This window comes from Heterocephalus glaber, unplaced genomic scaffold, assembly GCF_053883595.1.
Source record: "Heterocephalus glaber isolate CG9 unplaced genomic scaffold, H.glaber_assembly_v1.0 deba00001673, whole genome shotgun sequence".
Lineage (NCBI taxonomy): Eukaryota > Metazoa > Chordata > Mammalia > Rodentia > Bathyergidae > Heterocephalus > Heterocephalus glaber.
This window is the reverse complement of record NW_028258410.1, coordinates 23,267,929-23,280,123: the sequence shown is the minus strand read 5'-3', so window position 1 is coordinate 23,280,123 and position 12,195 is coordinate 23,267,929. Positions and strand designations below refer to the sequence as shown.

General features: G+C 47.2%; 1 protein-coding gene across 4 annotated transcripts in view; it reads left to right on the top strand.

The window, feature by feature from the left end:
- Hnf4a (hepatocyte nuclear factor 4 alpha) overlaps positions 1-10,860 on the top strand; it is a 61,430-nt gene extending 50,570 nt beyond the window's left edge. For 2 of the 4 annotated variants that reach the window (XM_087197857.1, XM_004858190.4), the window contains exons 7-10: positions 389-544; positions 3,055-3,291; positions 6,631-6,753; positions 7,789-10,860. In XM_087197857.1, coding sequence (XP_087053983.1) covers positions 389-544; positions 3,055-3,291; positions 6,631-6,753; positions 7,789-7,931 — 659 coding nt within the window. In that variant the 3' untranslated portion in view covers positions 7,932-10,860. Of the gene's footprint in view, positions 1-388; positions 545-3,054; positions 3,292-6,630; positions 6,784-7,788 lie in introns of all 4 variants that reach the window. The other 2 variants (XM_087197856.1, XM_004858189.4) reach the window with 1 other exon arrangement.
- Positions 10,861-12,195: the final 1,335 nt, after the last annotated feature.

Genomic DNA, 12,195 nt, shown 5'->3' with positions numbered 1-12,195 from the left:
GTCCAAAATAAAAAATAAAAAAGGGCTGGGGATGTAGCTCAGTCCAAAGATCCTGGATTCAATTCCAGTACTAAACAAATAGTGTCCAGCTCCAGAATCTGGTCCCTTAAAATTGGTGTTTTTGTTCCTCCCAAGTGGCCCTTGAATGTCCCCAGTCTTGAGTCACGATGACAAAGGAAGCCTGGGTGATATGAAAGGAGCCCTAAAACTAAGTTTCAAGTACACCCAATGACTTCAGGCACCTCTCTTAGTCTGGCCTCTGGTTTGCCATCTGTGAAATGGATGTGATGATCCTGCAGGTCCTCCTCTCAGGGCACCACCTGCACTGCCACATGGAAACCCCTACCTAAGGTGACTGCCCATTCTTTCTCCTTCCCAATCCACCCAGGGAATGACTACATTGTGCCCCGGCACTGCCCAGAACTGGCGGAGATGAGCCGAGTGTCCATTCGCATCCTCGATGAGCTGGTGCTGCCCTTTCAGGAGCTGCAGATCGATGACAATGAGTATGCCTGTCTCAAAGCCATCATCTTCTTTGACCCAGGTACTGTTCTCACCTAACCTGGTGATGGCAAACCTTTCAGAGCTTTCAGCGATACAAGCAGCCCATTGTGCCATGCGCGCCATAGGTCCGCCATCACTGTGCTAATCCATCCCTGATGCGCCAGACCCTCTGGCAGACTTCTGCTGGATTCACAACCTCTCTTATGTCATGACACCAGTAGAGGGTCATTTCATCAGCCCCATCGAATAGATGAGGCAAATCAAGCTTCAAAGAGGTTACAGGACTTGTCAAGGCCCTGACTCCCAAGGGCTGGACTTTTCTTTCCCTCTTTTCCCTTCCTCCTCTTTTCTCCTTACCTCCTACCTTCTTTTTCTTTCATCCTTGCTTCTTTTTCTCCAAAAGCTTTATCAAGATAATGTCTACACAAACTGGCATTACAAATAGCTCTCCTCAATACATCCCACTTTTCCAACCTGAAGCTCTGCCCCAGGATAAGCATTTCTGATTCTTTCAACGGTTCCTTTTCCAGTTACCTTCACAGTTTGAAAAGCTGCTAAGGGTTATATTTCTCCTTCTGTTTTGTTTTGTTTTTGTGGTGCTAGGGATGGAACCAATGCCCTTGCACATACTCACAAGCCTGCTAGCTCTGAGTTGCAATCCCAGCCCCCATAGTTCTTGATTTGTACATTTTAGACCATGTATTTCCCCCTATTCTGGCTAAGGGTTTCGCTCATTCATCACTGTTCCCATCTTTTTCCCCATATTCCCTATGGAATTTTATTGCTGTTTTTGTGCTTAACTGATCGCCTCTGCAGCTCTCGGTTACGTGCTTTCATGCCTTCATTTCTGGTCCTATCAACTGCGGACAGGGTCTCCTAACCCTGAAGGTAGCAGAAGACAACTCCACTCCTGCTTTTGCTTTTGGCTCCTTTCTCTCCCCATTCCATGTACTGACTTTTGCGTCTGTTTTTTTACACAATGTCTTTGGAGTCACTTCTTTGTGCAAAGCCTGCTTTCCCTCCCCGGTGTCAAGGTGCTTCAGGCTCAGAGGCTCATCTGCCTCCCTCCTCCTGCACACGTTAGAGAGGACCTACTGTGTGCTGGGTACTGCCTGAATACAGACCACTTCTGTAGTGACGGCAATGAAAAAGAAAATGACCACCGTTTGTTGAATGCTCACAGAAGCATGGCTTAAATACTTGGCGAAGAGTATCTTACTGAGGTAGGAATTATTATTGTCCTCATTTTGCAAATAAGGAAATTGAGGCACAGGGTACCTGATCCACCTAACCAAGGTCACACAACCAGGAAATGACAGAACTTTGATTTGAACTTCAGACTCTCATCAATCTCTACCTAGCTATCTCTCAAGCCCATGTTCATATGTTCCCATTTCCTGGAGGGGGAGATTTCTAGTTCTGGTTTTGCCTAGAGGCTGGCCTAGGCTGTATGTTCTTCAGTGCTTGGCATGAGGCTGCAGAGGTAGAAACTGCTTGGTAGCATGTGTGGAATTAGTGTGGGATTATGGGGCTGAGTCAGAGTCTATAGCCTGCTTGGGAAGATGGGGGACTTGATCCAGGCCTGGTATGTGGGAGGTACTCAATGAAAGTTTGTTGACTGAATCAGAGTCCATAAACATAGCCCGGGGAGAAAGCCCATTGGAAACAGGGCAAACTCTTTCTGCCACTTCCTTTGTTAATAATTATTTTCATGAAAGTTGAGATTAAGGTGTTAGAAAGTGAAGTAGTAGGTTAAGGATGTAGAATTTATTCACTAATATTTTTTGCATTCTTCCTTTCCTCCCTCTCTCCATCCCTTCATCCAGTTACCTATTCAATGAATAGTGACTATGTATGGAGCGGGTGGTGTGACACTCAGTTTAAAATGGCAAATAAAGACATGTACCTGCTCACACAGTGCTCGCCGTCTAATGAAAGAGATGAGTCCATCCTGTATAGTCAATAGTGATGCAGGAGCCACAGAAATTTAGGAACATGATGGACATATAATGTGGACCTAGGAGGGTAGGGTGGAGAAGACTTCCTGGAGGAGGTGAGACCTCAGCTGAGTCACAGATGACAGGCGCGGCAGGGAGGGAAGGGGAGACGACTCAACGGGGCAGAGGCAGCCTGTGCTGGGATCTGGGTCATGGGACCTCAACTGTGGGTCAGGAAACCACAGTCAACCTCTTGGCTCTGCCGCCAACCGTCTATGTGAGCTAGGACAAGTCCTTTTCTTGTCCCATCCCTCAGTTTCCCTATGTGTAAAATGAATACGTCCTATATTCCTGAGGCCTCACCTTCTGTCCCTTATTCCCCACTCCTGCACTTGCTATCTTAGGAAACATAACCAAAACATTTTTTTACCCAGATCTAGGGAGCCACAGTCTGTGCTAGTGTGCTCTGGTTGTTGAGCACCTTGAATCTTTGTTCTAGTACTGCTGTCAGCTCCCTGTGCAGCATTGGGTCGTTAAGCCCCCCAACCTGGGCCCCACAAGTTGGGGGACATCTGGACCCTGCTTATCTTCCTGCCATCCCCTCCCACTGCAGATGCCAAGGGGCTGAGTGACCCAAGCAAGATCAAGCGTCTGCGCTCGCAGGTCCAGGTGAGCTTGGAGGACTACATCAATGACCGCCAGTATGATTCACGCGGCCGCTTTGGCGAGCTGCTGCTGCTGCTGCCCACGCTACAGAGCATCACCTGGCAGATGATCGAGCAGATACAATTCATCAAACTCTTCGGCATGGCCAAGATCGACAACTTGCTGCAGGAGATGCTGCTGGGAGGTCTGTACAGCCCTGGAGGGGCGCTGGGGTACCTGTCTGGGAGATAATCCTTGTGTAAAGCTTGCCTTCATGACCTCATCAGTGTACGGCTCTGGGCAAGTTGCTTAATCTGGCTGGCTCTCGGTTTCCTCATCAGAAGAATGCAGACAAAGACAGAGGTCCATGGGTTCAGGTTCTGAGAGCCTAGCACATGCTAGTCCCTGTTTTAAGTGCTGGAGGCTCAACAAAGAACAAGATCTCTGCCTTCCTTGAGGCTGTGTGTGTGTGTGCATGTGTGTGCATATGCGTGCACACAAGCACATGCATATGCATGTACAAGCATGTATGCATAAAGGTTCATATGAAAAAGACAATAACCAAGTACGCAATAAGAAGGTAACTCCAAATTTTTAAATAAACTGGTAGTGTGCTAGAATTTAACACCAAAAAAGGCCTCTTAAGATGAGTTAGCTAAAGGAGACCTCACTAAAGGGGTGGCTTTTATGCTAAGACCTGATGGACGAAAGGAAATAGAAGATTTAAAAGCCAAGAGGAGAACACTCCAGGAAGAAGAAATCAGTTCCAGGCCCTGAGACAGGAGAAGGATACGTGTTTGAGAAGGAAGGGCAAGGTTGTGAGATGGTGGAGTTGTATGAGATGAAGACATAAATCAGGGAAAAACAAAATCATAAACATATGGCTTCATAGGCCATGGTCAAAAATTTAGATTTTATTCTCATTGCACCTATTGTAAGGAAACTGACAATCAGACTAATGTTTTAAACAAAACACTCTGATTGTTGGGGAGAGAGTAAGTTTCAGGGGGACAAGGTAGAAGCCAGAGACCCCTGGGAATGCTATTATCTCCAGTCATGGGAAGGGCAGGGGAGGCTTGGATCATGGAAACAGAGCAGTGTACTTGATAGTCTACAGTCTTTGGAGGAAGAATCCACAGGAAGTACTGATGGATCAGAGGTAGGGAGTGACAGGAAGAGGAAAAGTCAAGGGTGAAGCCACGTTTTTGCTTTGAGTGGCAGAAATGACAGTAGAGTAACTTACTGGGCTATGCAACAGTGAGTGAAAGAGCTTGAGACTGGGTTTGGGGGTAGTGGCCAAGGTGTCCCCAAGAGATCCATTAAGTGGATGTAAGTGGAACCCGAGAGGACTATTAGGTATCCAAGCTGAGCCATCAAGGTGGCAGCTAAATGTCTAGGTCTAAGGCTCAAACACAAGGTCAAGGCAGCGCCGTGGCTTTCCAGCATTTTGGAGTCACAAGGAAGAGGGAAGCCATGGAAAGCTGTTGAGGAAGATTAGCCAGAGAGAGGGGAGAAAACCAGGAAAACTCCAGAACCCAAGAGAAGGGTGTTTCCAGGAAGACAGAACATTTAATGGCGTTAAATTCAACAGAGGTGGGGGAAGAGGGTGGGAAGTGTCCACTGGGTGGCAACATGGCAGCTCTAGGCACCTGTGTTGAGAGCAGGGCCAGAGGATTATGAAAATGCAAACCGCGTTGAGGTGCTACCAAGAGAGTGAGCAGGAAAGTGGACAAGTGCAGTCACTGTGGCAGACACTCCTCTGAAAGTGTCCTGTGAAGGGAGGCCTGAGGGAGTCAAGAATGGCCTCAAGCAAGGGATCATAATGGTGGGCCATGGAGTCCTGGCTGGACTAAATGAAAAACAAAGATGGGGTGATAGGTAGTGAGAAGTGCGGGTGAGCAAAGGCATCACCTCTGTAGGCCTGAAGGGTTTTTGCAGGGATGGTACTGGATGGGGTCAGCTGGAAGGATGGGAGGAGAAATCAAAGTGTGGATGCTTAGACCGGAGGCTTTGGAGGTGGTGTAGTTAGTGGTAACAAAGGACAACTTTTCTCAGCCTGAGCACTACTGATATTTGGGACTGGATGCTTCTTTGCTGTGAGACTCTCCTGTGTATTGTTTAGCTACATCTTTAGCTTCTACCCATGAGATGCCAGTAGCACTTCTCTAGTGGTGACAACCAAAAACATCCACAGATATTGTCAAATGTCTCCCAAAGGGTCAAAATTATCCCCAGTTGAGAACTGCGGTCAACCACTGGTGGCTTTATTTTTCTTCAATATGGGAGATTGAACCCAGGGCCTTTGGACTGAGCTACATCCTCAGCCTTCTTTATTTTAATTTTTATTTTGAGACAGAATCTTGCTAAGTCACTAAGTTGTCCAGGCTGGGCTCAAACTTGCCATCCTCCTGCCTCAGCCTCCCAGAGAGCTGAAATTACAAGCATGTGCCACCATGCTTAGCTAGTAGCTTATTTCATTTTCCTATTGACCCTGTGAATATGGGGTTATTATGAATCAGGTGTTATTGGGATTAGCATTAAGAGCTTGTGGTCTATTGTCAGATAAAATTAGGTAAGTTAGTGTCTCTGGATATATCATCTGTAGAATGGGATAATAATGTATCCACCTTCGGGATTATATTATGTAAAACACGAAAAGTGCTATAAACTAGTACCTGGAATATGTTAGATGCTCAATAATTGTTAGATATCCTTGAAAGAAATGTATTTTAGAAGACTACTAAGGCTTAAAATTCCACCAATATCATATTAATGACCACAACTTATATCTCTATGCTTTTATCACTCCCTGACTCCTGTTGAATCAGTTACTGTGTTCTAGACACTTTGCTAGGCCTTCAAAGAAAAGAAGAAAACTCCACCTGTAATTGTAATGATCATAGACAGAAGTGTCTGTTGCCGAAAGGTGCATTACAGATAAATTACTGTGGGAATTCCAGGGAAGGAAAAGAAGGAGAGTGGAAAGAATCAAAAGAAGCTTCCAAAAAGAGAAAATATCTGAGTAGGATTTGGACTTATGGATGTGGTGGAGAGCAGAGAACGCATCTCTGGTAGACAAAGCAGTATGAGCAAAAAACACAGAGATAGGAAAATACAAGGGACAAGTAGATGCTCCAAGTGGGTCAGCTTGGCTGAAGAAGAGATGTGAAGGATGAGACAGAGAGAGGACTTGGGATCAAAGAACTTACATGTCAAGGAGCTTTGAGAGCCATTGATTAAATCCATTGTCTCACTATGCAGCCAGTACACTATTTATTATAATTTAAATGGTCTCAGAGCTCCTTATATGCTCCTTGTTTCTTTCAAATCATGCTTGTTCTCTGGGTCTTTTGGGTCCTCTCAATAGCCCCACGAAACCTATGGACTTGAATGATAAGCTCTGGCTTACTAACCCGGGACCGGGAACCCCACAGGTTCTGGCAGGGCTGAGGCAGACTGGCCACACCTGAAGAAGATGGTGCCTCTAGGCCAATGGTCCGTATCCTTGACTCTCCTTCCTGATCAAGCTCTTCTCTATCTGCAGGGTCCTCCAGTGATGCACCTCATGCTCACCACCCGCTGCACCCTCACCTGATGCAGGAACACATGGGCACCAATGTCATTGTTGCCAACACAATGCCCACTCACCTCAGCAACGGACAGATGTGTGAGTGGCCCCGACCCAGGGGGCAGGCAGGTGGGCAACGTGGGCTCCCCTGCAAGGGGGTGAGGATGGGGCAAGGGAAGGAGGCAGGACAAGGTTGAGTCTAGAGGTGAACTGGGGTACAATTGTTCTCTGGGTAGGGAGTGAAGGGTGAGGTCCTCTGTTAAAGCTGTTTATTCAGTGAGGCTGTATCTTCAGTGGGGTGACTGACAACCTCTACTAAATGTAACTGTCCTTGGGATGAGCCAGTTCACTGGATGTACCAGGTTACTATTGGGTAACCCTGTTCATCAGGTGGGAATTCCAGTAGATGACATTATCTGTTAGGTCAAAGTGTCCATTGCAGTAAGGCTGTCAAACTGGGTAAGGCTATCTGTTAGACCATTGGAGGAGACTGTCATATGGGTAGAGATGCCCACTGGACTAGACCTCTGAGCTGAATCTCTCACTGGGCATAGCTCTTTAGAGAATAAAATTATCAATGAGATGAGGTGGTTCACTCAGATGAAATGACATTTCATTGAAGTTGTTCTTTGGGGAAATTGTCCATTGAATGGAGTCAGCCAATTGGGTCAAAGTTATTCCTCCAACCTGTGGAGGGAGTAGAACCAATTAATTCCTGTTACTCATTTCCTAAATATCAAAGAAGTGGTACTTTTTGTGCCAGTTAACCCCAGATTTCATCAACTGCTACTTTTCATTCCAAGAAAGAACATTCCTGTTACATGTCTCATTGGGGATGTCACAGGACAGTCCAACCTGGACCCTGGTTTGGGAGAAGCCACCCAAGTATCCATATGAAATGGTGGAGGAGATAGGTTGTTGGACCTTCCAGGCCTCACAGAACTTAAATTTTATGATTTGAAATTCGTAGAAGGGTTGAGCCATTAGAAATCTTAGAGTGTATCTAGTTTAATTCTCTCATTTTGTAAAAGAAGAAATTAAGTCTCAGAGAGAAGGAAGAACTTTCCCAGAGTTCTTCATTTATTCCTCTAAAGCCTGGAATTTCAAGCAGCTTCTGTTTCTTTGTCCTTTCAGCCACCCCTGAGACGCCACAACCCTCACCGCCAGGTGGCTCGGGGTCTGAGCCCTACAAGCTCCTGCCAGGAGCCATCGCCACAATCGTCAAGCCCCCCTCTGCCACACCCCAGCCGACCATTACCAAGCAAGAAGTCATCTAGCAAGCTGCAGGAGTCAGGGGCTCTGTGAGCTCACCCTACCCCTCAGAGAATGCCTGGTGACCACTTGGTCACAGCCAAGGAAGGCGTGACAAGAGGGCCAGTTCCAGAGCAGGAATGGAAAGGGGGAAGGGCCCAGGAACATGGGCTGAGAGCCACATCCCATTGCTATCCTTGACCCTGTGCTCTGGATGATAGGACTTTGACTTGGGGAGACATCAGCTGGAAAGCCCTCTGCTGCCTTGGACAACTTTCCTCATGTTGAAGCCACTACCTTCACCTTCATCCAAACCCTGAGCTTCATCACCCGCCAAGGACAGCTGACTGGAGATGCTATGGGACCTTGCTTAGACACAGCTCCCTTTCCCCCGAGCTGGGACTCTGCTCCCCCGGTACTGGTCATGGTGTCCAGTCACAGCCTCATGAGGCTGGGTCAGGCCATGGCACCTTGCTCCTCCCTCTTCTACTGCCCCCATCTCAAATACCCCTCTCCACCCTCTGCTGTAACCTCCCTCAGCCATCCTGTCTTCTCCAAAGCCCCCTCTCTGGGGGCTGAGGAAGACATAGAAGCCATTCCCCCAGGCATCCCTGGAACACTCTGTAAGCGCTGACTGGGGCTAGGTTGAGGCAGGAGACTGCTGAGCAGGAAGATGCCATTCCTCCTCCTCAGGCTCTGCTATTCTTCCTTTCTCCAGGCACAGGAGTGGGGACTTGGAATGATGGTCCCCATGGACTTTGAACAATGAGAGAACAATCCAGGGTTAACAACTGCAACAGGACTTGGGGGAGGGTGGAGCATGGGGCCTTGAATGCTAGACTGAGGCCAGGAGTAGGTGGTGAGGGATAGCCAGGATGTCAGAAGATGAATACAGCACCCTACAAAATGTGGAAGGTTGGGAGGGAGCAGGAAGTTCAGATGAGGCTCGTGATGTAATGAGGGTGAGACTGTTGCGATGGAAAGGAGGGGATGGGTGATCTTCAAGTCAGGGTTATTTCAAGGAGGAATTATTATTATTATTATTATTATTAGTGTGTGTGCGTGTGTGTGTGTGTGTTACCGGGGATCGAACTCAGGACCTTGTGCTTTTGAGGCAAGCGGCAATGCCACTGAGCTAAATCCCCTGCCTTCAAGGAGGAATTATTCCAGGCCAGTCACAAGCTCTCATTCCTCATTCCTAGGCACTGTTGGAAGCATATGACATCCAGTGTCTCCTGGAGCCCTCCCTATTACCCAGAGATTGTTACTGACAATGCAATGGAGTTCTAAGAGGTTAAGTGACTTTTAAAATGTGGAACTCATACACACAGTCAGTGACTGAGTCAGACCATGAACCCAGGTCTCCCTGGATCAGAACAGGAGATCTTAACCACCTAAAAGAACCCCCATGTTCACAGTGATCCCACTGAGGGACTTCCCGGTCCTTCACCAGCCTCAAAACCCAAAGGTTCATTCTTTCTAGAAGCCCTGCCCACTCTCAGAACCCACATTGGCCTGAGGCTGCACTCAAGTCCACTGAAGGTCCAGAATCCTATTTGCTGATAAATATGAAGGCGAATTCATGACTCTTGACCCCTTTTCTCTCTTCATTCCCCAACTCTGGAGAGGTGCAATAAGGGTCTGGCTCCCGGGAGACCAACCAGTCTGGCTTGTCAGTCTATAGATGGATGAGGGGCAGGGGAAGAGTTATAGTCGGGCTTTGAGGCTTGCTTTGGGGAGCATCATTCAAGGTACATTCTAGAAACATTAAACCCCAGGGCAGAGCAACCAACACCTTATCCCTGCAGAATCTTGATGGCTCTGGGGAGATTCTGAAAAATGTAACTGACCAGTGGGACTAAAAGGGATGTATCCTAAGAGTGTAAGTGTGACCAGGTAGCACAGTAAGCTGTTAGACTGATACAAAGCTGACCCTTCTGAGTGGATAGGGGAGCAGTACCCAGTGCCCAGATATTCCACAAGTAGTGATTGTTTCTTGTTGCAAGAGAGGCATGGAGAAATACTGGGGCCATGTTTCAGAGGACTCTGCAGCCCGGGGCTGTCAGGATTGGCCTCTCCACTCCAGCAAGCCAAGTCTCAGATTCCAGGAAAGACCACTCCCTGCTCAGAGCTTTCAAACTTTCCCTAGCCACCCTCACTCCAGTGCTCCAGAATTCGCAGCCAAATGGCTCAGACCAGTCTACCTGAGGCAAGAAATCTGGGATCATTCTGGTCATTGCAATCATTCCCATTCTTTGTCCAATCCCTCTGCCAATGTTTCCCAGGCCTCCATCATGGGAGCAAAGTTGAGAAAAGAATTGTCCATAAAGTCAGGTAATAGTGGCCTTTAATGGTACCAGTCTTCTGGAGCAGGGGGTCAATCTTCCACCCCTAATCCATCCCTTCTGGAGGAGAAATCCATTCCACTTTAATAACTTTATTGCAATGAAGGAAAGAAAATAAAGAAACGTTTACTTTCTAAGCTGAGGACACTACATTGGAATTTTTTTAACCTGAATTGTGACCCTAAAACATTAAATCTGATGTACTAAATAGGGTTGGTGGAAGGCAAGTGCAGGTACTGTCACCAGGACACCTCTTAAAGAAGTTCTCAGGAACTTGCAGAATCCATATAGCTCTCAAGGGAAGAGAGGGCTGCAGCTGGATGCTCCTCAGTTTCCTACAATGGCCAAGCCAATCACCTTTGCCAGATTTTCCTGTGATCTGCTCTAAGATGAATTGTGAAATTCACATCAAGCAATTCTGGAAGATGGACTGCATCCTATCATGATCTGCCACTTCCCATGGGTGTGTGGATGTCATTAGGTCCCACGCTGACTCCCCAACTCCCATCACTGCCGCCCAATGGGGCAAAGAAGCAAAAAACATTTCTTACTCATGTGTTTTAACAAAAGTTTATACTGCAATAAAACAAATGGTGCATATGTTTTCTAAGCCCTTGTATAGGTGTCTTTTTTTTTTTAAGGTGTTAGTAATAAAGGTAGTCCTAGAGGGTTTTTTTTGGGGGGGGGGGGTTGTTTGTTTGTTTGGGGTTTTTTTCGGTACTGGGGATTGAACTCCAGACCTTGCGAGGCAGGTGTGGTGCCACTGAGCTAAATTCCAGGCCCTCGCCTTATAAGGCACAAAATACTTTCTTATCCGTGCGTGTGTGTGTGTGTGTGTGTGTGTGTGTGTGTGCGTGCGTGTGTATGACTAAGATTTGAACCCAGAGCCTTCACACTGAGCTATTCCCCAGCCCTTTTATTTTTATTTTGAGATGGGGTCTCACTATGTTGCTAAATTGCCTTTCAGGGCCGGGGATTTAGCTCAATGTTTCTGCTCCCTGCCTTGAAAGCAGAAGGACCTGAGTTCAATCCCCAATACTAAAAAAACAAACCAAAGCAAAACAACAGAGTGCTGGCATTATAGACATGTGCTACCATGCCTGGCTCCATATCAAGATGTAAGTAGATTAGACCTTATGATGACCTCACATTGTGTAAATGAGGAAACTGAGGCTCAGGAAAATGATTTTCCTTGAGGGGCAGAGTTCTCTTGACTCCAAGCACTCTACATATGGAGAGAGAAAAATCGATCCTCCCTTCCAAAGAGGGGAGGAACAAGGAAGAGGGTGATGGAAAGGTGGAAGAATGGCAAGAAGATCCAAGGGCCTGTCACCTGCCATCAGGGCCCAAGATGGAGCCCTTTTCTGGGTCACCTCAACCTGCCAGCCAACCAGGAGATGCATAGACATGAGGAAATTTCATAAAAGCAAGTGTTGATTTAAAAAAAAGAATGGAAGTGGGAAATGGACCTGAGAAGTTCCAGCCAGGCCTGTAGTCACTTGCTCCTTTCCCCCTTAGGGAGGTGGCCTTGTGTCTTGGCCTCACGTTTACTTGGGATGTGCTGGAGTGACTTGTGAGAGCCGATTCCGAGTTTCTCCTCCCAGCTCCAAATTTAGTGATGTCAAATCAGCACCTTGACATTGGCCACCAAGGAAACATTTACACCACAACTGGCAAATGATACAAATCAAGTTGTTTCTCCTGGACAGCCCATTGTCTAAGCACACCACAACCTTCAGTGATGGCTAAACTAAGGATGCCTGGCTTAGGTGACACTCAAAGATGAGAGTGGACAGGGGGACTCTCAACTCTTCCTGATGGTTCTGGTCTGGGAGTCGCACATCTCGGTGATCAGCGTAATCTCTCGCCAGTCACTCCACCTCCCCAAGCCGCCTCTGTAAAGTGGGAATGATAGCTCCTTCAAGCAATGCTGTTGGGCTTCAGT